The sequence below is a fragment of the Mizuhopecten yessoensis genome, unplaced genomic scaffold, assembly GCF_002113885.1.
Source record: "Mizuhopecten yessoensis strain PY_sf001 unplaced genomic scaffold, ASM211388v2 scaffold4359, whole genome shotgun sequence".
Classification (NCBI taxonomy): Eukaryota; Metazoa; Mollusca; class Bivalvia; order Pectinida; family Pectinidae; genus Mizuhopecten; species Mizuhopecten yessoensis.
The window spans coordinates 1,283,242-1,309,707 of record NW_018405506.1 but is presented as its reverse complement, the minus strand read 5'-3'; the positions used below and the strand labels follow the sequence as shown (position 1 = coordinate 1,309,707).

The 26,466-nt window shown below is 35.8% G+C and overlaps 1 protein-coding gene across 4 annotated transcripts in view; it reads left to right on the top strand.

Annotated features, from left to right (window-relative positions):
- Positions 1-25,854, top strand: part of LOC110448841 — a 57,363-nt gene extending 31,509 nt beyond the window's left edge. For 2 of the 4 annotated variants that reach the window (XM_021495309.1, XM_021495307.1), the window contains 12 exons: positions 2,270-2,629; positions 3,977-4,028; positions 4,678-4,908; positions 7,278-7,508; positions 7,841-7,899; positions 16,069-16,104; positions 18,978-19,030; positions 19,788-19,874; positions 23,546-23,697; positions 23,909-24,122; positions 24,803-24,955; positions 25,570-25,854. In XM_021495309.1, coding sequence (XP_021350984.1) covers positions 2,270-2,629; positions 3,977-4,028; positions 4,678-4,908; positions 7,278-7,508; positions 7,841-7,899; positions 16,069-16,104; positions 18,978-19,030; positions 19,788-19,874; positions 23,546-23,697; positions 23,909-24,122; positions 24,803-24,955; positions 25,570-25,762 — 1,821 coding nt within the window. In that variant the 3' untranslated portion in view covers positions 25,763-25,854. The remainder of the gene's footprint in view (positions 1-2,269; positions 2,630-3,976; positions 4,029-4,677; positions 4,909-7,277; positions 7,509-7,840; positions 7,900-16,068; positions 16,105-18,977; positions 19,031-19,787; positions 19,875-23,545; positions 23,698-23,908; positions 24,123-24,802; positions 24,956-25,569) is intronic. The other 2 variants (XM_021495310.1, XM_021495308.1) reach the window with 2 other exon arrangements.
- Positions 25,855-26,466: the final 612 nt, after the last annotated feature.

Genomic DNA, 26,466 nt, shown 5'->3' with positions numbered 1-26,466 from the left:
TCTGGTAACCAGGTGAAATAGCTTTTGTTGAGTCTGAGATACCATCTGGTTATGAGGTGAGTGATGCTTTGACTTACCCTCTGGTAACCAGGTGAAATAGCTTTTGTTGAGTCTGAGATACCATCTGGTTATGAGGTGAGTGATGCTTTGACTTACCCTCTGGTAACCAGGTGAAATAGCTTTTGTTGAGTCTGAGATACCATCTGGTTATGAGGTGAGTGATGCTTTGACTTACCCTCTGGTAACCAGGTGAAATAGCTTTTGTTGAGTCTGAGATACCATCTGGTTATGAGGTGAGTGATGCTTTGACTTACCCTCTGGTAACCAGGTGAAATAGCTTTTGTTGAGTCTGAGATACCATCTGGTTATGAGGTGAGTGATGCTTTGACTTACCCTCGGGGTACCAGGTGAAATAGCTTTTGTTGAGTCTGAGATACCATCTGGTTATGAGGTGAGTGATGCTTTGACTTACCCTCTGGTAACCAGGTGAAATAGCTTTTGTTGAGTCTGAGATACCATCTGGTTATGAGGTGAGTGATGCTTTGACTTACCCTCGGGGTACCAGGTGAAATAGCTTTTGTTGAGTCTGAGATACCATCTGGTTATGAGGTGAGTGATGCTTTGACTTACCCTCTGGTAACCAGGTGAAATAGCTTTTGTTGAGTCTGAGATACCATCTGGTTATGAGGTGAGTGATGCTTTGACTTACCCTCGGGGTACCAGGTGAAATAGCTTTTGTTGAGTCTGAGATACCATCTGGTTATGAGGTGAGTGATGCTTTGACTTACCCTCTGGTAACCAGGTGAAATAGCTTTTGTTGAGTCTGAGATACCATCTGGTTATGAGGTGAGTGATGCTTTGACTTACCCTCGGGGTACCAGGTGAAATAGCTTTTGTTGAGTCTGAGATACCATCTGGTTATGAGGTGAGTGATGCTTTGACTTACCCTCTGGTAACCAGGTGAAATAGCTTTTGTTGAGTCTGAGATACCATCTGGTTATGAGGTGAGTGATGCTTTGACTTACCCTCGGGGTACCAGGTGAAATAGCTTTTGTTGAGTCTGAGATACCATCTGGTTATGAGGTGAGTGATGCTTTGACTTACCCTCTGGTAACCAGGTGAAATAGCTTTTGTTGAGTCTGAGATACCATCTGGTTATGAGGTGAGTGATGCTTTGACTTACCCTCTGGTTACCAGGTGAAATAGCTTGTGTGGAGTCTGAGATACCATCTGGTTATGAGGCGAGTCATGCTTTGACTTATCCTCTGGTCACCAGGTGAGTCATGTTTGAGTTGAGTTTTGAGATACCATCTCATTATGAGGTGAGTGATGCTTTGACTTACCATCTGGTTACCGGGTGAGTCATGTTTGTGTTGAGTCTGGATTACCATCTCGTTATAAAGTGAGTGATGCTTTGACTTACCATCTGGTTACCAAGTGAGTCAGGTTGGAGTTGAGTCTAAGTTACCATCTGGTTATGAGGTGAGTCATGCTTTGACTTACCCTCTGGATACCAGGTGAGTCATGTTTGAGTTGAGTTTTGAGATACCATCTCATTATAAAGTGAGTGATGCTTTGACTTACCATCTGGTTACCAAGTGAGTCAGGTTGGAGTTGAGTCTAAGTTACCATCTGGTTATGAGGTGAGTCATGCTTTGACTTACCCTCTGGATACCAGGTGAGTCATGTTTGAGTTGAGTTTTGAGATACCATCTCATTATAAAGTGAGTGATGCTTTGACTTACCATCTGGTTACCAAGTGAGTCAGGTTGGAGTTGAGTCTAAGTTACCATCTGGTTATGAGGTGAGTCATGCTTTGACTTACCCTCTGGATACCAGGTGAGTCATGTTTGAGTTGAGTTTTGAGATACCATCTCATTATAAAGTGAGTGATGCTTTGACTTACCATCTGGTTACCGGGTGAGTCGTGCTTGTGTTGAGTCTGAGTTACCATCTGGTTATGAAGTTAGTCATGCTTTGACTTACCCTCTGGCTACCAGGTGAGTCATATGCTTGTGTGGAGTCTGAGTTACCTGCCGGTTACAAAGAGAATATTGCTAACTTGTGTCAAGCTTGAATTTGCATAGTTTGATTTTCTAGTGTTACATAATTGCCAGAGGAAGAATGTTTCATTTGTGTTTTCATGTAACTCGGAAAGTTTATTGGATCAGTTTAGTTAAGTGATTTGCTGATTTAATAGAGTTATTCACATAATAGCTGCTACCAGTATGGGCTTATGAGTGGCTTTGTTTGGTGTGTCTGTCCCTAGCCCCGGGCACCTGACCGACTGAAGGAGGAGGGCGATGGCAACTACCCCAATGTCATGTTCCAGCAAGAGGACATTGATAGTTTCCAAGACATGATGTGGGATCCGGAAGAAAAGCCGGGTGCCAAACAAGCTGGCCTCATGGGCACCAAGCTTGAACTGCCACCTCCCCGTAGGTCCATGGAACCACCAAGACCAATCAAGCCAATCATAAACCGTCCCGGAGCTCCTCCGGCTAAACCACTAGAACAGCCTCCTGGTACAGAGACAACAGTCACTGCTGAGCAAGAGAAGCAGGAGGAAACTCAAGTCGAGATTAAAACGCTAGATCTGCCTATGCCACACATGTATAAACCTCCTGAGGTAGGAAAACATGTAAAGTATATTAGATAAAGTTTATCAACACCAGATGAAATATAGTCTGTGTACCCCAGATAATGTAGTCTTTGTGTACCCTAGATAATGTAGTCTTTGTGTACCCCAGCTAATGTATAGTATACACAATATAGTCTGTGTACCCAAAATAATGTAGTCTTTGTGTACCCAAGATAATTTAAACTTTGTGTACCCAAGATAATGTGTACTATACACAATATAGTTTGTGTACCCCAGATAATGTAGTCATTGTTTTCCCTTGATAATGTTTTGTATACACACTATAGTTTGTGTACCCCAGATAATGTACAGAAAACACAACATAATCTGTGTACCCAGGATCATGTATAGTCTTTGGTTACCCAAGATAATGTATAGTATATACAATATAGTCTGTGTACCCCAAATAATATATAGTATACACAATAAAGTTGGTGTACCCCATATAATGTAGCCTTTTTGTACCCCAGATAATGTATAGAATACATAATATAGTCTGTGTACCCCAGATAATGTGTAGAATACATAATATAGTCTGTGTACCCCAGATAATGTGTAGAATACATAATATAGTCTGTGTACCCCAGATAATGTGTAGAATACATAATATAGTCTGTGTACCCCAGATAATGTGTAGAATACATAATATAGTCTGTGTACCCCAGATAATGTGTAGAATACATAATATAGTCTGTGTACCCCAGATCATTTATAGTATACACAATAAAGTCAGTGAACCCTATAGATAGTATATAGTATGTATAACACAATATAGTTTGTGTACCCCAGATAATTTATAGTATACACAATAAAGTCAGTGAACCCTATAGATGATATATAGTATATATAACACAATATAGTTTGTGTACCCCATGCATGTAATGTAAAATCTTTGTGTACCCCAGATAATGTAGAGTATAAATAATATAGTCTGTGTACCCCAGATAATGTTTAGACTGTGTACTGCTGTTATATTTTAGAGAGCTACAAAATTGCTATGGCTTTGTGTGAACAGTTGACACTAGGCTTGTTATGATCATATTTTGTTAAATTACATTTGAAGAGCCAGAATTTAACTTTTTTAAATGTTTTGATGTTCTAAAGTCACATAGTCAGAACATTAAAAAAAGATATACCGGTGTTCACTTTTCTGTTTTGCCCTCTATATATACATATACATGTGTTGTCATTATTGATAGAATTGTTAAAGTGTGAAGCAGAGAGCTACTGAAAGACAGATTTCAAGATGTTTAAAAAAGTGTCATAAATAACAACAGGTTGTCTAGTGATTGATCACTGTATCACAGATATAATTTGATTGCTGTGTGATTTCAGCCAAAGCCTTCAATGCCTACCAAAGGGATGCAACAGACCGCAGACAATAAAGGTAATGTTTTGTGTAGTTATCTGATCACATTGTTTTAAAACACTTGTATAAGTCACAGTTTAATATATTCTCAGAAGAACTGGACATTGAAGTGATTTGTATGGTGACACTCTTTATAGTGATAGTTTTCATGATCTTGAGTTTCCTTCAAAAAAAGGTTGATAAACCTTTTTTGCATGTGAATGAATAGAAAAGCATGAAATTGTCACAAAGCAATAGTTGTTATCTTTATCACAGCATGACATATCCTCTAAACGATGGTTTTTATCTGTAATGGAGCATGAAATAGCCTCTGAACTATGGTTGTTATCCAAATCAGAGCATGAAATAGCCTCGAAAATCTGGTCGTTATCTTTATCAGAGCATGACATATATCCTCTAAATGATGGTAGTTATCTTTATCAGAGCATGACATATATCCTCTAAATGATGGTAGTTATCTTTATCATACGTTTTGTATGTCACTATGTCTGTCAGCACTTGCATGTTAGTTGTATTTTGTGTATGCTGGTTGATCTCAGATCTACATCAGTCCATATTACATCACTGTGTTGATTGTCAGTACCCCGTACTGTTGTATAACTTGTGTCACTGGAACGTGATGCACAATCACTCTATATAGGTCTGTATTATAATCACTGACATGTAGGACTCGAACCAAAACCTGAAGATGAGGAAAAAGACAGAGAAAACCTGTCGCCCGAGGTTGAAACATCCATGCAGCGACGATGGGGAAGGGGCGAGTTGATGCCCCGACCTGGAGGACCAGCCCCACAGGCTGGTGCTTTAAAAAAGTTATCTGAACAGCGAAAGTCGAGCTCCAAGCCAATCAAAATTGTCCTGCCTCGAGAAAACGATGCACCACAAGATCCTCACACACGTAATTCTTGCATAGGGATGCTTAACCACCTAAAATATAGCGTCTTTATATAGCTTAACACATATAACCACCTCTAACCTTGGAGAAGCTTATGTTTATGCACCTGTTTCTGTTGTACGGATTGTGTTATACTGTTTACCCTAACCTGTACTAATACTCTGTTGTGTTGGCGTTATAACTCTGCCATTGTATTGTTTTATCCTTATTGATTGGTTTCCCACTCATATATCAGGTAACGCTTAATTTCATTTAGAAACAGACTGTTTTATGGTTCATGGAAATAGCAAAACTATTTAATACCATAATTTTAATAATGTTTTTCAAATAATTTTGGCATTCTGAAGGGATATGAAACATTGGGTTTTCTTTTACATGTATTACATTTAAAAATTAAAAAACAACATTATGTGATATAACAATATGTTATATATCACAATTTGTATATATATTTTGTAATATATATGCAATATAGCAGTATTTAATAACTAAAGTTCATTATATTAGTTCATTCAGAAACAAGCTGCTTTTATTCTGTGTTAATAGTAAAACTATGTAGTAGACTTGTTTCACTATTAACACCTTCTCAACTCTCTAAGTTAGTTCTTACAGCTGTCAACTACTGAAAAAACCTAACTGTATCACTCATTATCTATTACCTCCCCTTATTATCTATTACCTCCCCTTATTATCCATTACCTCCCCTTATTACCGGTCTGTGTAATCACATGTTATTGTTAGCCTTTGGATTCAGCATGTTGGCTCATCAAGCTCAACTCTTGTAATATACGGTAATCAAGATATAATGTGCATTATATTTCCCATTAGATTAACTAATGTCTTTTGGTTGTAATCTTAGACGTGCAGTAATGTTTCAATTTCAAATATAAGATCTTTCCAGGGGGGAAAAGTGTTATAGATGAATTATGAATTAATATTTGGCATATAGGTAATGCCTTATTTTAATAATTAAAATTTTGAAAAAAAATCAAATCACTTCTCAATCTGAGTTATTGATTTTTGCGGCATGAATCTATATTACTTTCCCATAAAGAATCATAAATGATTAACCATATATTTTATTTAGAGGTTAAAAAATAAATTGAAATAGATAAATTAAAAGAAGCATATCCTAAATTGTATACATTTCAATTACAATTTTCTTGCCTGCATAGATTTATATGAAGACCAGTTTTAATGAAATTTGTAGATATATATATGTTTGAACTTGAAAGTGATGAGCCAGCAGACTTTATAATCCATTAACTCGCCGTATGCCTGCTGTCAATATTGTGTACAAAGTATGTTTATATTATTGCACAGTACTGCATAATATTTCAGTAATGTGTTTCAGAAAATTCCCAAAAAGTCATTTCATGTTTTGTTCCTATGATTTTTTTCATTATGTTGTATTTAAATTATTACTAAAAATATATGAGGCCGAGTCTTTAAAAATGTGCACAGAATACTGTAAATTAAATTGGACATTCTCATATTTGGCAATGTTCGTGTTATGTCTCTTTTTAACTGATCATGATGTGATAATGTTCATGTTAACAATGATTCTGAAACCTATAATCTCTATATGTCTGTGATATATACATGTACATAAAGTTATATTCATATGTGGATATTTTCTTGCTAATACACAAAAATGCAAGCACTTCAACACTGTAGAATTCCAGTACTGTGTGTCTAATAAATACCAAGATTTATTTATCATATTTCAGGTCAGATTAATAAACAGATTGTTTTTACACTTAAGCTAACACTCATAATTTTATATGTGTTAAAAATTATATGTGGGTATACAGCATAAAAAACAAGTTGATGTGTTATCTCCCCTTTATAGCTTTCAGGTAAACTTGTTGGAACATTGGAAATTTGGAAATTAATCAATATATATAAAATGCAAATTTGACAATGTTTGCCGATACATGCCATTCTGCATATTAATGAAGTTTTTTGTGTTCTTCACTTTGAGGATTAAATTGATCACTCTCATAATCTTTAATAAGTACATGTATATGTAATGTAATGCAGATAATTATATTAGTTCTGATCAGAACCATTAATTTATATCAAATGTTAAAATAGTGACATGAAAATGATGCAAAGTAATAGGAGCACCCATGAAACGTTGTGGTAAATTTGTTTGTTGAAATTTATTACAGATTTTTAATTAATAGAGTACTAGTTATACTGTAGACTACTTTAACTGTGATGTTAATTTCTACAAATATATTGATAGAACCTCAATATTACTAATTAAATATAATCTACAGTAACTATGGCAAGAATGTAATTGACATCTAAAGATCTCATAAGAGATCATTATAGATATACTGTAGCTAGTACTTGTGTTCCTGCAGTCCAAGAGTCGCCCATGCCAGAAATCACCGACGAGGACATCGAGAAATACATGAAGGCCCTCGACTCTGACCATGATGATGAAGATGACATAGAAGTGTACCACGGGTCCGCCAGAAGGATGAGCAGGTCCAAGAGGTCTGTCAAGGACGGAGGTGGAGGTGTTCTCATGCTGGAAGAGAAAAAGATCATCCGCCCTTACTCCTCCGTCACCCGGAGAGATACACCTGAAGGTGAATATACAACCTCTTCCCGTGCTCTACTAGAGATAAAAGTAGCAAGGTTTTCAAAATCCTGATAATTTCTACTAATTAAGTCACTTGTTAACTGTAAAAAAAACATTACATAATACTGAACAGCAATCAAAATATTCTAAATTAAAAATGTTCTGCAGTGAAGCAACAGTTTTGTCATTAATTTAAAAAATCAAATTTTGGTGAGAGAGATTGTTATAGCACAGAGGGTGTTGATGAATATATTTGCATTTGATTTAATGTTAATTGTTTTTAATAATATATTAATTAATTAATAGATGTTTGATTAGTGGTCATATTTTTGTTTGCAGCCAAAGAAGACCCAGTCCGAGTTCGGCCCAAAACTGCACAAGTAAACTTCCACGCCAATGTAAGTCAGCAGTCGTACTGTATTAAAGTTATTAGTTCCATAACAACTTATCAACTTTCACCCACCTTCACAATTCTTCATATTATTGCACCACGTAAAGTTGATAACATTAATGAGACAAAAAAATCTAAATATATCAAATAGAACATGGATGATAATGCAGTAGCAATCTGTTCTTAGTATCAGTTAAATTTGATGTAACTTGTCAGGTTTCATGTTTGTAGACTAAATGTACCAGTAGACCAAGTTTGAGGAAGTGTGATTACATTAAAAAGGTCCAAGGGCCTGATCGTCACATGAGTAAACAGATAAAGCACTAGTTTTCTTCACAGATATATGGTGATCATTTCTGAAGATTTTGGGTTGCTACTGCCACAATTATAAATGTAATAAATGAAGATGTATTCAGTTGGAAATAAAGTTTTGAATTGAACTAATACAATCTGAAAAGTGGAAAAGCTATTGCAAGGTAAAGTCAGAATCATAATATCATCTTTCTGTAAGATATTGTTACAGATTGGAATACAAATTAAGACAAAAATAACAGAACTAAAGTCCGATTCGATGACACTATGACAACATATGAGCAGAACCACATTAACACGAAGACCCTTGAAAATATACAAGAAAAATAAAAGCTGGTGATCTGGAAGTGTAAAGCATCTTCTGGTTCATAGGTGACACCCACTTAGTACATCTAGGTTACAACTGGGGTGGCCAAGTGGTTAAGGTGTCTGACATTCTGCTACCACTAGCCCTCCACAACTGGGTTGCGGGTTCGAGGCCTACATAGTTGCCAAGTACTGGCCGTAGGTCGGTGGTTTTCCTCCGGGAACTACTGCTTTCCTCCACCACCAAAACCTGGTACATCCTTAAATGATCATAGCTGTTAATAGGATGTAAAACACAAACAAACCAAACCAAACAATCAAAGTAATGTCATGTTCTAAAAGAGAGAACTGGGGCAGTGACAGTAAAACCACAAGACACACTGATAAGCACAATAACAGATGTTGATATCTATACTGCACAAGGAAATAGAACATCACCGTGATGATTGCCGTAAAGCTAAGTCACAATAATCTTCGAACCTGTATCCCTTGAAACCCTGTATAACTTTATTCATCACCTTTTGATATCTTTCATTGTTAAATTTGGAGAAGACCAATTAATGTCAGATCCAACGTAGCATTAAATTCCATATCATGCAGCTTTTAAGGAAGTGGTTCCATTGATTTTGTTATAAGTAAAGGTCTATGAAATTGGATGATGTCACCTTTGATAAATCAGCCAAACAAAAACAAGTCGGCCAAGAGAGGCTGGCACCGTTTGTCCTGATGGGTATATATGTCAACACTCTGTTGAGATATCTTCCAACCAAACTCGACAAATATTTTGTCAGCCAGAAATTGAATTATTCGTACGGTTACATCCTCAGTATATTTCATTTTCCCCGTTATCATGTATTTTGATGGGTACTCCACGAATGAAGTTTTCAAAATGAAAATTGTTTTCACACAACAAAAGCTGTCGGATGAAGATGGATGGTATATGTCATTTGAACATTTGACCCACATATCTTACCTGAAATGCGTCGTCTTCAATGTTTGCCGCGGTATCGACTATATACAATTGCACACCCGATTTGGCCAAAACTTATCGATGAGTAGAAATGATAAAAATTTGCATTGTTTGGAAAGGGATCCCGGATCTTCAATGAAAATCAAGAGAGTGCCCTTATCATCGAAGCTTGACTGAGAATTGCCATTATGCAAGCATCGCTCACAAAAAAATACCCCAATAAAATGAGTAATACTTTTACGCAAGCAAAACCATAGTTGTCCGAATTCCACAAATGTTTAGGAAAGTTATTATCAAGATAGAAATGTGCGACAGACAGATGGACGAATTCAAAACCGTATTACCCACAATTTCCACACTATCAGAACACAAGGAAAAACAGGAGCTACCGAGGAGACACTTTAACAAATGGAATGGCATCATGAACCTTTATCTTCACTGGAAGTGAACCATGCAGACGATACACCAATGAACAATCTTCATTCTTATTACACATTAAAATCTCATAGTTAGAAATAAAGTTACCTTGACTTACGTAATTGTTTTATTAAGTTAAAAATGGATGGACGATTCCGATGAAATAGTTAGCTACGTAATCTGCTGATCAAAATGACCTGTTGGTCCAGTTAATCCCTATACTTCAAACAAGGCTGAACATAATCTATTTTGTCCTACAAGGACAATAGGCAATTGGAGTTCGTATGTTAATTAACAGTCATATAATTGAGGTTGACACGTTTTCATAGCGATTGACAGTGAGGTGAACAATATTGTCATACTGTAGGAAAATACCATTCACTTTGGAAGTGGGGTCACCAATGTTGTAACTTTAGGAAAATATACTATAGAGTTTAGTAGTGGGGTAACCAGTGATGTCATATTGTAGGAAAATACCATAGAGTTTAGTAGTGGGGTAACCAGTGATGCCAAATTGTAGGAAAATACCATAGAGTTAGTAGTGGGGTAACCAGTGATGTCATATTGTAGGAAATACCATAGAGTTTAGTAGTGGGGTAACCAGTGATGTCATATTGTAGGAAAATGCCATAGAGTTTAGTAGTGGGGTAACCAGTGATGTCATATTGTAGGGAATACCATAGAGTTTAGAAGTAGGGTAACCAGTGATGTCATATTGTAGGAAAATGCCATAGAGTTTAGTAGTGGGGTAACCAGTGATGTCATATTGTAGGAAAATGCCATAGAGTTTAGTAGTGGGATAACCAGTGATGTCATATTGTAGGGAAATACTATGGAGTTTAGTAGTAGGGTAACCAGTGATGTCATATTATAGGGAAATACCATAGAATGTGTTAGTGAAGTGACCTTTGATTTTATACTGTAGGAAAATGCCATAGAGGTTTTCAGTAAGGTCTCAATGTTGCCATACTGTAAGTAAATGTTATAAAGTTCAGAAGTGAACTCGAGGTGATCGTCATTGTTGTCGTACTGAAGGTACATGTGATAGTTTTGATATTAGTCAATCGATAGTTTTGATATCAGTCAATCAATATTTTGGTACGCAGGTGACAAATATTCTATCATACTGTAGGAATATGTTAAGTTATGAAGGAGTTTGTGATGTTCCCTTGTACAAAGCATCATCAGTAATTTTCAATATACAAATGAGAGAATCGGGCAAGTAATATAAGTTTCAATCTTGAGTAACCCTTCTAATATTTAGACATAGATTTACAATCATTTTGTAGTCATCACGGGGACGATTTGAAGTCCTCGGAATTCTCTTTACTTTATAACTGTGTGATGTTAACTGTTATTTTATCATTTTCATTAATTGCAAGATTTTAGTACAATCCTTGGTCAGTGTAAGACAAGAATCGACTGATATATCGTGATTCCAATTTAACATCAGAACAACATAATAATATTCATTATAACTTGCCGTTTTAGAAAAAAAACGTTTTGATTAAGAAATAAGTACTGTGTAAAAACGACTGAAACTAACATTTCTTAGACTGTTTTGAAATGGAAAGTATTGTATATGATGTTTTGGGATTACGTTTTCTTGTTGATATTCAATTTCTAAGATCATTTTAGAAACAAAATGTATCTGACAATTTAATAAAGGTCAGTTATATACATGTAAATACGTTCATTCTGAAAATATAATATCCATGATCATTTTTGGATAAGAACGATTTCATAATCGTTTTCACAACTCTTTGACTTTTTGTAACCGCTACAACCGAAGGTGGAAAGTTGTTTGCCTGGTTCTTTAATTTCATATTTGCATATTAATGACTTTTTGTGCTTGAAAAACAAGAATTACATGAACCTCTCGTATCACCTCTACCTTCCAGAGAATACAATCAGAATCGACATAGATTTACCTGCTTTAGCTTCTTATCTTTACATTATAAACGTCCATTATGACAATTCCCTTACTACCACACTCTGAGACTGACGTGACGACTTGTAGTGCAGGATTGCTCACTATTTGTTTGGCCAGTAGCATGTAGCAATGTCTCTTTTTTCTGTGCGTGCTATCATGATCGGACGACAGATTAGACAAGTTTGCCCATACTATACTATACCGAAGAGGCTTATATAACTAGTAAAAACAATATAATCACTAGATGTACAGAGAAAGCAAACGAATTTAAAAAAATCAGGAAGTCGTTGCAAAGTTCAAAGGTAAAAGTTTGTACTGCAGCATATGGTCATTTCGTCAATTTAAAAAATCATCAGTGTTACTTAAGGTCAAAAAGCTTTTCCAAAACATATGTAATCAATATATAAACGAAGTAGAAAGAACCTTTTTGACAGAAATGTTACTGGTGTAGCCATGACCTGGTTACCAAGAAATTACTATGACATTCCATTGTTCTGTAAGGTGTCCAAGATTCATGATGACCTTCACACTTTCTTAGATTTGACAAAACATTGATAGGTGTCACACGTGGAGCAGGAACTCTTATCCTTCTGGACCATCTGTTTGTATATTTTGTGGGGTTCACGCTGCCCTTTTTATGCCTTACTTTACAACCATTTTGAAAATCATTATATTACCTAAACTTCTTGAACAAATAGTGAATTGTAATTATTTGAAAACTTAAAACACGTCTCTGATCATTTTGTGAATGAATCTACCTGACCACTGTGATGAGTAAATTGTAAAGTCCTTTATCTGGTAAATACCGTTGATTTGCTATTTCGCTAGTAATTTATGGACTAATAATAGCCTTTATATCATAAGAAAACATAACACGCACGTAATTAAGAGTTTATTCATCAGGTTGGTATATGTTTATTTGACCAACACCAGGGACTGTCAATATGATTGACCAAGCTGACCGTGAAGGATAATACACCTGGCGAATCATCTGACCGGTCACTTTAATACTGTGTAAATCCTGTCCTTTGTCCCTGTTATGAAGATTGATTATTCACTCAATACACCATAAAACCAATATACCTTATTTTCTTAACGATATAATAGCATGGCATTACAATGAAATAATAATCCATAACACCAGTTTGGTTTGAAACTTGGATTTCTGTTTAAACTTCTTAGTACGTTGGTAGTACATACAGCCGATCACTTCAACACGGCCACGGTGTGTCCAGATTAACATTACAGCATAGGTCATTATGCTGCTAAAGGGGAGAAAAATTAAATGGCGTTATGAAGGACAGATTAAGTAGCTTGTTGAACAAAAGTATTAATATGTCACTCAAATAGGTTTTGAATGTCACAGAGACCTAACTCTGTTTAACTGGTACCACGGGAGTCGATTTAGTGGGATGAGTCATTGAAGTCTGATACAGTTCACTATTGTAACATGTCCTTATAATCCTAGCAGTGGAAAACTGAAATATAACGCCCTCTACCGTACTATTTCAACAACTTAAGCTAACTTTGTAATCTATTTACCCTTTTCTTATGAAGATTTAATTCATCCCCCACTGTGAAGTGGATAAAGCTGGAATCGTTTGCACAGGTCTGCACCACTTGTGTCGTCCACATTACATTTATGAGTAGGGAGTGTAGGTTCCAGAAAGGACATGTCGTCACAGACGGCTTATGTAATGTTCTAAGCTGGGATATTGCTATGCGGTACCATGGCCCAGGAGTTGTATGTACACGGCAAGAAATGTTAATATGGATTATTAGTATGTTGCCTTCAACACGTATACTTAGACACAGAGAGTTTGAACCAGTGAGTCGGAAACAGACTTCGTTGTATACATTGTGGATAGGAAGTCTGTTTTCTAACCAAGATAAATATGATCTGGTGGCTGTTTTGTCCGCGAGCCTGACAGAATCAACAAGACAAGAACACCACTGTGCTTCTGTTGAGTGGCAGAATACCTAATAAATAATTCAGATGTATTCATTTCTTCAATAGAAACTACATTTCCTACGTTCTCATGTGACCTGCTATTTGTCAAATACTTTAAAGTGCGAATGGAATCAATTCTGTTTCAATTGGATTGAAACGTGGGTTTAATGAGAAGGCAGGGTACACCTATCGTATGTGGAGTCAATACAACAGGATGGATCGACAGCTCGTTGCAGATTGTGTGGATGTTTCTGCCTCAAAGTTTCACCTGAATAAACGACCGTGAGAATGGATAATTTATCACTGATTTGTGATAGAGACATTTTAATTTCCGAGGGCTTGTGGTTTGTATTATATATTGTACCCTTAGAAGATTGAGGTATTTCTGATAAGTAAACAACGAAGCGATACCTTGTAGGCTTTACAGCCGACCGAAGAATATTTCTAATACAATCTATTCTGGGCTGACAAAATTGAAAAGACAGCAACGGGTCGGAAACAAGGTTATCCATTGACGTATTGAAAGTGTATAGAATGATGGACTCATAAAGTATACCTGCATTTAACTGTCGCTATGTTGACCTTATTAAAATGATGTTCAACGGTCAAAATGGATAGCACCTTATGATCCATATATCATGGCCGGATGGATTTAAGTTCGTAACTATAAGACTGTCAGTTTCACGAAATTTCAATTATTATGATGAAAATATGTGAAAAAATTACCTGGATGGAAGGATACCTTGCGTAATTTGTGACTTGACTTTGATACCTGGAGCGATATTTGGGAAGAAAATCTAGTGTACCGATTTGATAGATGAACATATTCCTTGGTAGAAATCTAGGTCTAGTGTATATAATTATTAACCTTAGGGATACCGGAGAGGATACGTGTTTGTGATAAGTGACCTGATAACTAATCCTAAAATGGTGTCTTTATCAAATACACAACTGGAACTTGTCATAGAGCTCCCTAAGGATATCAATGTAAGTAATACACACGTACATTACACAACAGCACATATGTGTTTATATCCTCACTCTGTTGTACAGCACATATGTAAACTTGACATACTACACTACGTTTCCAATGATATCTACTCTCTGTTTTAAACGTATAGTACTTTGAGTGCATGTGACTTTACTTGACATGTACATTCTTAGTGATGTTAGCTTTTAACATTCTAAGGTTTTGATTTTGCTTGATCGAAAAATGATAGTTTTGTATTATCAGTCTATAGGCTCGGAGGAAACAAAACAACAATATACATCTGCAATTATGAAGTCAATAATCCTGTCGTTAACATGCATTGACAGGCAAAGACTCAAGAGTGCCTTGGCTAGGGAGTTAATTTCACGTATGGGAATAACATAATGCAGAAAAAATACAGGAAATGTTTTTTTTTTTAAATTGCAACTTACACTAATAGATCGTTTGCTCGAAACTTGCTACATGTTTGAAATCTACACACTTTGATAATAACATATTAACGCAACATTAATGCATGACTCGCACATGCTCCCTGAACGATAGCTTTATATTGTAACTTTTAATAACCATCAAACACAAAATGTAATTTGATTGGAATATAGAAATGTAAAATTTACAGAAACCAAACATGTATAACCAATCAACACAAGGTGTATTAACCATGTAACATAAACAATGTTACCATCTGTAAACAACGGTACAATAGTTTGAAAAACTACGTTACCTTTCCCTCCATACATATCGTGTCATACAATATAGCTAATTGATATACATAGAAACGTTATGACAATGCAACTGTCCTACCTACATATATATTTTACACTTTAAGACAAGTTGTATCCAAATGTCGGACACACCATCCAATTTTGAGCCCTGTCCTAGAAATGTATGAATTAGTGTAATTTCCAGGTTTACACTAAATTTACAGTGTTACTTTAACATATATTTACAATGTAACTATAACAGTTACAAATCGTACTAGGTATATACAATGTGACTATAACAGTTACATATCGTACTAGAGAATTACAATGTAACTATAACAGTTACATATCGTACTAGATATATACAATGTGACTATAACAGTTACATATCGTACTAGAGATTTACAATGTAACTATAACAGTTACATATATATCGTACTAGAGATTTACAATGTAACTATAACAGTTACATATCGTACTAGAGATTTACAATGTAACTATAACAGTTACAGATCTTACTAGAGATTTACAATGTAACTATAACTGGTAGAGCTTGTACTAGAGATTTACAATGTAACTATCCGACTCACAGTTGGAGCTTATACTAGAAATTCCTGACAACATTGACGTAAGTAATGTGTGCTGAATGTGTGCTCAGCGACGGTGTTAATCACGGTCTAACATAATGGTAGAACGCTATCTGCTTTTTGAATCTTTATTTTTGCCTGGTCGAGATGACAGCAATACATACTAATTTTGAATTATTTAAATGTTGTGTGCTTCTATGGAATGTTTGTACATGTATTTATGCATGGTATTGTGAATGTAAACAATTTTAGGTACTCATTTAACATATTATACAAATATTGTCTGATTCATATTTGGTTGAGTGCTTTCATGTGTTTGATAAAAATGTCGTTTTGTCCTCATCTCATCTTTCTGTTTCAATATTTTTCCTTTTTTTTTCTTGTTCTTTAAACACATCCATTTATTTTAAACATACAATGTTATACTTTAATTATACTTCCTTACTTATACTTAACCATATTCTAAGTGTGTAACAAAACCGCTGATCAAATGTTAGCCCAACTTCAGACTTTCATACCTTTAGGCCCCGAATCTTAATTGAAATTAATGATATCATAGGCACAATATAAGAAGATTAAACTACCTTGGTTTGTTTGAAGAAATTAATTTGTTTGGAAAGCCGATGATCAGACTTGATCAACTTTTTGTAATATGTGCTATAAATATGACCTGTTTAGGGAGCCAATAAACCCAGACACCATCTCCTAGGTCTTACATGTGAGAGAAATTTAATATCCTGCGTGAAAAAGGGCTGTCCTTTTATCTCGAAGACTATTTATGATTTATAGCTTTATAAGTACTTTTAAAGCAGCATAAATGAAAATCACGACGACTTCTTTATCAAACAGATTTATTTATGAATATATGATAAAGGTAAGGACGCCGTCAGTTATGACAGTCTCCTAGTTAAAATATGTGAGAACTAAAGTGCACTCCGACCCGAGTCCTTATCTCTGCAGGTGTCCATGTCCTATTTTGTACATGAATGCTAACACATTGACATTTAAGGCCTACCCGTAATCGCCTCTTGTAAAGCCATATTTGACTGACAGTATCAAAAGATTGCATTTAATTTTTTACCTGATATCTTGCGTGTGTTTGATTTTTATTTAGCTTTGGTATTTTATTTGCCTTTGGATTAAGAGCTATGTGCCGTGTGTTTGTCATGTCTTTCTCTGCTAATGTTTTTTTTTCAACAAATATACGTAATGACTTGTGTACCAACATGAACCACATGACGTGCAACAGTTTGTTTTTACATAATGAATTTGTGATACAAAGGAAATAATTGAAGCCTTTTAAAGGGAACAAAAAGTTTATAGGCAGGAATCTGTTTGATGATTTTTTTCAACTGCGAAGGATTTGTGTAATCAGCTGCCTCCAGGAGTTTCTAAAAATTGTAATCGAAATTGTTTTATATTGGTCCCATTAATTGTTATTCTGCATAGTTCATTTTATTGATCATACACACTACGGTTTTTATATTAATGGAAAAAGTAAAACCTAAGCATGAATTGCTCTTTTATATAATGATTATAAATCGAATGGTACCTCCATGTTTGAGTGCTGCCTAATTTAGCAAATTGTTTGTTCACTGCATGAAAATGATTCACCAAGATGAATCGAGTTCAAAGCACTAAATCATTATCTCACCTGATATTGCGGGCCATAGTAGTCTATAGGGTTGCACAGCATCCGTCTTTTGTACACATTTTCACCCTTGCAACTTCTTGTAAAACACTCTTCACAATTCTATCGAGCTTGGCATGGACCAGCTTTGAGGGGAGAGGACCAAATGTCACAATAAGGACTATGATGACCCGGTACCTCACTTTCAGATATTTAAAAAAAAATGTTTCTAGATTATTATGAGTAATATCATGTCGAAATGTGCTTGTAGATTTATTTAGGAAGTAATGATTAGGTATGTTTATGCTGGGTCCTTTAGGTCCTCTTTTGGCACCAGGATGGGATCTTAGTTAACTATAATTGTAGGTAAATAGTAAGCGTAATAGACTTTTTCTCCCTTAAATATTATCAGATTTGGTTCATAATTGGCAAGGACCACAGTTGAAAAGAAGGAATCTGAATTTAAGGCCTCTGATTGTCAAGAAGGTTGACGTGTGGGATGGAAAGTCGGATAACTTTGCATGTTCTTTGAAATGTTCTCGAGGTGCTGAAAACCTATAACCTGCACTTATCATGGGTCACTTATATTGCAGTTTGTTAAAGCCATACCCTTTGCTGCTTGAATAGATATACTATAGAAATATCCCCCATCTTCAAAGGGTTTAGAGGTGTGATTCAAAGTTTGGGGGAGGGCTTAATAGATTTCTTATTTTATCTTTGTTCGCTATATTAGGGCCTTACTCAAGTACATTTTTATGCGTGGATGTTTAAACGCTTTAATGATACCACAGTTATTGGAAATTTTAACAAACTAAACGTGTCAGTAGCATGTTCATATCATACTCCTTACGTTCCATTGGTCTCGATCTCAAACGACTCATTAAGTCACCAATGACTGAAGGTCGATTGACCTATTAATGTTGGCCTCTTGTTTCTGTATATAATATGTAACTAGATGGGATGTTTAAGGCCTTTGTATTAGTTGTTCTAGCGTAAGTACACAAAATGTAGTTGCAGCATTTTAAAGTTTCACCTTTTTGAAGGTTTGGTTTTAAGTAAGTTTTCCTGTAACGATTAAATTGTAGTCATCGTAAGATGCATGATAACTTCAAAAAGTAACAACGATAATACAAAGAAACAAAGCACTGTAATCATTTAGAAAATCTGATCGGTTATTTCCTAATGATAGCTTTCCGTCATCGGAAAATTTTCTTTTTTACAAAAAATGATTTACAAACCCACATTGTCATTTGTATTATTTAAATGTACCCTTTTCCCTCCCAGGACCTGCAGAATGCATTTGATGACGCCTTTGACCGGTACCAGGGCATGCCTGGGTAAGTCCAAACAAACGTTGAACTATAAATAGAAGTAAAATGTATTCTCTTTGAATTTTATACGAATGGTAAATCCATTATATGTTACGAAAATATGTCTTTCTTCAGCCGTTTAAGAATAAGATTAGAACGTGAAACATTAAACCATGTTCCAAGAGCTTTGTAGACAAGTCAGTTCTGCCCCCTAACTTTAAATAAGAAACAATTTAATATATTTTCATTTACATATTAATAATTCTTACCAAGAGTTTTAACTGATGCAAACCTAGATGTTTTACAATGCCACACCAGTTTGGTAGAGGGTGCACTGTTTGTGTAAAGTTAAATGATAGATACTGCAGTGTTTCGGATACATATGTTTCGTAAACGGTGCTTAGTGATGCTAAATGCTAAAATTGCAAACAAAGCCGGCAGAAAGCCAGATTTATATCTAAACGTGTAGAATAGTTAACAAAATTGGGAATTGATGAGCCTCTATAAGGTTATCAGAGTAAAATGAACCATTTCGATAAATCACCTTCGTTGTTTAAGTTGCTTTCGCAGACTAATTGTTCATCAGCATTGATGAAGATCTATTGTCTGTAAAGATACCTGTAATATTAACGTTATTTCTTCAGGCATGCATTATCTAATAAATGTAAATTAGGGTAAGTGTTCTATAACTGATAAAGGTGGTGGTGGATAAGGAATCGGTAGGTGAAGATAAAAGTAACCCATGCATTTAAGTGGCATGTTGTTGTTTTTTTTTTTTTTACAGAACACCGGCAACTCTGACGAAAGACAGGCTTTACAGGAACGACAGTACGAACTTTGAGGGCAACTATCACGAGAGGGCTATTGAGAGGTAGGTCAAGGGTACAAAGTTTGGAAGTCAAGGGGAAACTGGTACGATTGAATAAATGATATGTAAAGGAACCTACGCAAGAAAAGTTGTTTTGAATTAGATAACAAAATGTATCACGATTTTAAATAATATTACTGGTAAAATACGATTTTGGTGTATCTAACTACTGACAATATATTAATTCACATGTAGGAGAGAAATAATTTTGACATTTTTCTAATCAGCTTTGCTCAAAGATTACTAATATCGTGCGTCTGCTGTAGCAAACTTGCTGTGTATGTAAGACATAAATGCGGCACAGTAATGAAGTTATAAATAATGAAAATATGTTAAAGGAAATACAATGAAATGAGGATGAGTAAATTAAATGAGCAAACTAATAGATCCTACCACATACTTCAGTTATCTCAAAAATAAAATTTATTGCACAGTCATATGGAAAGGTTATTGTTTCCGCATTTCCATGCAATGTAGCCATGATATATATATATATATATATGAGGAATGCCACTGTATATAAAATTGCTGTGTATTTCTTCAGCAATGTATCTACAGAGGATGTCCAATGGTTTCCCGTTGAATACCATGTATGTGTCAGGAATGTGACAGAATACTGAAATATTTATCCTCTTCCCTCTGCTCTATATTTGGTTGAATAAAACAACCGTGATAAGCGGCAATATCATGTACATACTGAGCCATTTGACGCATGAAATCGTGAAGATCTAACAATTGTCATGCTAACAAACACTGGAAGAAAAGAACACCTCACATGTGTCGGTAGAGTGTCAAACAAGATATTTCTAAATTGTTGATGAGCCAATTACTGAACATGCGGTTACTTGGAATCTCAATCAATTGATTGAGTGTCCAGGTATCCATGGAGGCAGGAAACAATTGTTGTGAGAGTTTGAACAGTTTCAATCAATAACCCGCCCGCCTTTCATGTTAGGTGTGTTGTTCTCCTTACCTTGTACAGATAAGAACTTTGGACGAAATATCAATTACGTCTGGTACTCAATGGTGTAAAATCAATAGCATTACATGAGTAAGTGCTGTTCAAGATGCTGGTACATTATACAACCGGGGATCACACTTCCTCTCTTTGTGATTTACCGCCGTTCACGTAGTGTTCAGACTAACACTGACCTCCATACCACACCATTTCAATACCTCAATGGGAAATTATCCTTTTGGATATCAGACATTTACCATATCAATTGTTATCATTACAACAGAAAAGCTATATAAACGAGATGTACTATCATTACGGTAGACAACCTAAATGTACATATATAAATTATAATCTATATAATAATAGATTTTGTACATATCGATTAGTGGCCGTTACTCACAAAATTGATATATTTTTAACCTAGAAACAACAAATATGTAGTTCACTATCAATACAGCGACGGAATATATAAACAAATCTAGACATCAGAGTTTATAAATGTAGAAGAATCCCCAATTGATTCTTAAGATGCTTATATAACATGTATTTTAAGACGATTATAGCTCTAAATAGTTTGTATTGTCCTCACAATGTTAAGAAGGTGTGTGCATGTCAAATAGTTGATGTCATGTTTTATGCATGCGAATCGATTTATTTATTTATTTCTGAATGACTTACGATATAAGAAAGAATTATATTAACTTTTTCTGAGTGATTAGCTGTTGCAACAGAATAAGGAGATTACACATTGATGAAAGGTTTACTTACAAAATGTTCCCATGTCTTCATATAAGCTAGTGTAATCGTGTGATTTATGACTTCATGATCAGCTGACACAAAACTACTGTAGTGTTAACATTTCAGCAATAGGTAGCTATTACATCCATCATCTTAATATTGATAAATTTTTATACAATGAAACCATTGTAATAATAATCGTAATTGGAACTAAATACAATATTTATAATGTTGAATTTCTTTTTTAGCTCACCTGGCCCGAAGGGCCAAGTGAGCTTATCCCATGGTGCGGCGTCCGGCGTCCGGCGTCCGTCAACTTTTTCCTTTAAAATGCTACTTGTCCTGAATGGCTCAGAGGATTTTGACCAAATTTGGTCAGGAGCATCATTGGCCAAAGGGTTCTCAGTTTTGTATAAACGGAGGGTATAACCCCCCTGGGGGCAGAGGGGCGGGGCCAAATAGGGGGAAAATAGGTAAATCTTTAAAAATCTTCTTCTTCTCAACCAATAGAAGGATTTTGACCAAATTTGTCCTAGAGCATCTTTGGACAAAGGAGACTCAAGTTTGTATAAACGGAGGGTGTGGCCTCTTTGGGGGCAGAGGGGCGGGGCCAAATAGGGGAAGTAGAGGATTTTTTCTCTCCTACTATACAAGTGAAGGGATTTAAACCAAATGCAGTCTGAAGCTTGGTCAGGAGCATCATTGGCCAAAGGGTTCTCAGTTTTGTATAAACGGACGGTATAGCCCCCCCTCGGGGCAGAGGGGCGGGGCTAAATAAGGGGAAAAAAGGTAAATCTTTAAAAATGTTCTTCTTCTCAACCAATTGAAGGATTTTGACCAAATTTGTCCTAGAGCATCTTTGGACAAAGAAGACTCAAGTTTGTATAAACGGAGGGTGTGGCCCCTCTGGGGGCGGAGGGGCGGGGCCCAATAGGGGAAATAGAGGATTTTTTTTCTCCTGCTATACAAGTGAAGGGATTTTAACCAAATGCAGTCTGAAGCATGATTAGGGACAAAAGAATCAATTTTGTATAAACTGAGGTGTGTGGGCCTCCTTCTAAGGGCAGATGGGTGGGGCCCATTAGGGGAAATAGAGGAAAACATCAAATATCCTTCTCCTTTTGTACCGATGAAGGGATTTTGACCAAATTTGGTCTGGAGCATCATTGGCCAAAGGGTTCTCAGTTTTGTATGAACGGAGGGTATGGTCCCCCTGGGGGCAGAGGGACGGGGCCAAATAGGGGAAAATAGGTAAATCTTTAAAAATCTTCTCCTCAACCAATTGAAGGATTTTGACCAAATTTGTCCTAGAGCATCTTTGGACAAAGGAGACTCAAGTTTGTATAAACGGAGGGTGTGGGCCTTCTGGCGGCATAGGAGCGGGGCCCAATAGGGGAAGTAGAGGATTTTTTTTCTCCTACTATACAAGTGAAGGGATTTTACCCAAATGTAGTCTGAAGCATGCTTAGGGACAAAAGAATCAATTTTGTTTAAACTGAGGTGTGTGGATTCCCCTTCTTTGGGGCAGATTAGTGGGGCCCATTAGGGGAAATATAGAAAAACATTAAAGATCCTTCTCCTTCTGTACCTTTGAAGGAATTTTAACCTAACCAAACTTGTTTTAGAGAATCTTTGGGCAAAGGTAATTGAATATTTATAAATGGAAGATGCAACTTTGTTACTTGTACTCCTTTGATAAACCTGAATGGTACTCAGCAGGTTTTAAATTGAAAAATAAAATACCAGGTGAACTATTAAGGCCCCTGGGCCTCTTGTTATTAGTTAAAATCAGTTATTCAATCAAAAAATTATAATTACAATAAGAACAAAATTATGTCAAATTTATAAGTGTGTGATAATTGATAAAAGTTCTTTTGACGTTTACCTTACGCATATCGTTACCATCTAGCGTCCATGTAGATAAACACGTCGCTACATGTACCTTGTCACTGATGACCAATACACTATTTTGTTACAGACATATGCTGCTGAGAATGCAGAAGGAGTTACGCCTGAAGAGTGCTGCCCAGAAACGCCAGGCATGGGAGTCCCAGAGAGGAGGATCTCAGAGGACATTATCCAACCGTGAAGTCATAATAGATGACGTCACACAGGAACCAGGGCATCCCGGTTTGTCTCCTTATGTAGAGGAGTAGTCGTTTGTACCAGCAGAAATAAATGTGTAGCTTTAATTTGTCCTTCATTGTTATGTTACAATATATTTTGACACGTGAAGGATATCAATTCAAAATTAAAATCCTTTGTATGAGAAGTTTTAAATTAATGCAATATTTAAGTCGATTGCAAATATATATATTAATATTTACTGATTGATTTGTAGGGTCAACAACTGCTCGGTCAGATAGATGGGCTGTTGCCACTGATCGAGAGTTAGGGAGACTGTCCTCCCTTGGAATGCATACGCCAGGCCCACCACGGTACAATCCCCCTCCTTCTCGGTCTCTTCCACAGCGGCCTCACACTGCATTCATACCCCTACCCGTTCCACCAACAACCGTCAACAAGTCCGAACTCAAAACAGAGAAACCGTTCAGGTGAGTTCAAAAATACACATACTATATACATCGTTGTACAAATCCAAAATCTGTGTCAAACTCGTTACATATGCATGTATTGTTGATATATCAATAGGTACATGATCTTTTAATTAAAGGGTAATTAAATCCATGTACTATATATGAGAACGGATGAGGAATGCAAAACAACACTAAATAATCACACATGAAAAGTGTTAAAGTATATGAAAGGGAGGTTATTAGGCTATATTTTCTTTTGGGTATTATAGTATATGAAATGGAGGTTATTGGGCTAAATTTATAGTATATGAAAGGGAGGTTATTGGGCTAAATTTTCTTTTGGATATTATAGTATAATTAGGCTATATTTTCTTTTGGGTATTACAGTATATGAAAGGGAGGTTATTAGGCTAAATTTTCTTTTGGGTATTAAAGTATATTTGAAAGTGAGGTAACTGGGCTGTATATTCTTTTTGATATTATAATATATATGAAAAGGATGTTAATTGACTTAATGGATACATGTAGATACGATCAGAGGACTTCTATTTATAAATTCTGGGTGTTTTTTTTTTTATCAAAACTCATATCTTTACTCTTGAATTGCAAACTAACTCCTGAAATTGTCAACTTATGACGATATTTTATTTGAGGTTAAAAGGCAATAAAGAAAACAAACATAATTGTGTTCTCCGTAGATTTGCATTGGGAAAAGGTGGGCCTCCATCAAGAAAACAAACACCGAGGCGATCCATGGTCGACTTCAATGTGGAACCGAATATGATAGACCCTCGGAACCCTACCAGGACATACAGACCAGCCACTAGTAGGTCCATACCCAGCAAGTGCAAGTGAGTACAAACGAATCACTGGTAAATCAGTATACCTACACCTGTAGCAAGTGAAAGTTAGTTTAAACATAATAAACTAAAAGAGCTATTTACAGCAAGTACAAGAAGAGACAGACGAATCACTTGTAGATCAGTATAGAGCAGGTGTTACTTGGTAAGTTCATACTCACCAAGTACAGACCATCCACTAGCTGATTCTGATCCAGCAAGTGCAGACCAACCACTTGTAGATACAGCTAGTGCAGACAAATCACAAATTTGTCCATACTTAGCAGTTGCATGTTAAGCTCAGACCAAATACTACTATGTCCGTACCCAACGAATGCAGAGCTGTGTGAATGTAAAACCGTTCTCATTAAGTTCAAGATAGTATGTACATGTAAAGTGCAGTAAGACACACCTAACAATAGCGATGCTCATTTAAATTGTTGATATTCTCGTGTTTTTCCTCAGTTTGAGTATTAGTAATATTAAATGGTTTACAGAAATATTGACCTGACAGTTGAATTGTATTGTTTTAAAAAAATGTTTTTAATATTAGACATAAACTGTTATAACGTAATAAATTGGCATCGACATATATAATTCTGTACGCTTCCATTCATTTGTTGCAGTCGCTACATGCTTGTGTCGCGGCCGAAAGAGAAGACAAATTTCCCCCTCCCTTCACCTATAGAGGAACAACTCCTGGCTGATCGATTTCCTAATTTGGGAATGCAGGTGTATCGCCATCACTCGGACATAGCTCTCCGTTCTAAGAAAGTGTCCTACTGTATAGAGTACACCCCGTATGGAAGTTGTAGATGACCAACGCAATCTTTCTGTTGATCTTAGTGATGGATTTATTCCGTCTTTGCGTATTGCAGAGTTATCTTCTCTTGGGAGCAGGTATTGATTGTTACGTCATTGGTTTGTGTGAGAAAATTACGTCGTTTTCTCAAAAATTGATGATGTTACTCTCACAAACAAATGACGTAACAATCAATACCTGCTCATAAGAGAAGATAGCTCTGCAATACGCAAAGACGGAATATCGCGGTACTCAAATGTCTTGATAGAGGAACATCATGGATTGATAATACATTGTTCTTAGACATCACACGAATAGGGTCGCCTACTCTGAACGAGTTACATAATTTGATATTTTAAACCTAGACTACAGTTGATGTACAGCACATATGGTGTCTACTATAATGATAGTAGCTACAAAAATGTTGTCACTGTCACTAGCCTGATGTTATCGATCTCTCTAGGGTAAATTGTACATATTAGGTTGTGTTGTACAATGAATTATAAATATGTACTGAGTTGCTGCGAGAATGTTATAATAATCGACTTTTGTGATGTGTGTTCATATTTGTATATTTGTTTATTGTCATCAATTATTCGTGCTTTTCAAATCAATATCATACAGTGTAAATTCAAAATTCAAGATACGTTTTATGTGTATTGATAACCAGGCAAACTTATTTACAAAATTTTCATCGTGTCAAAATAATGCGAAACTAGGT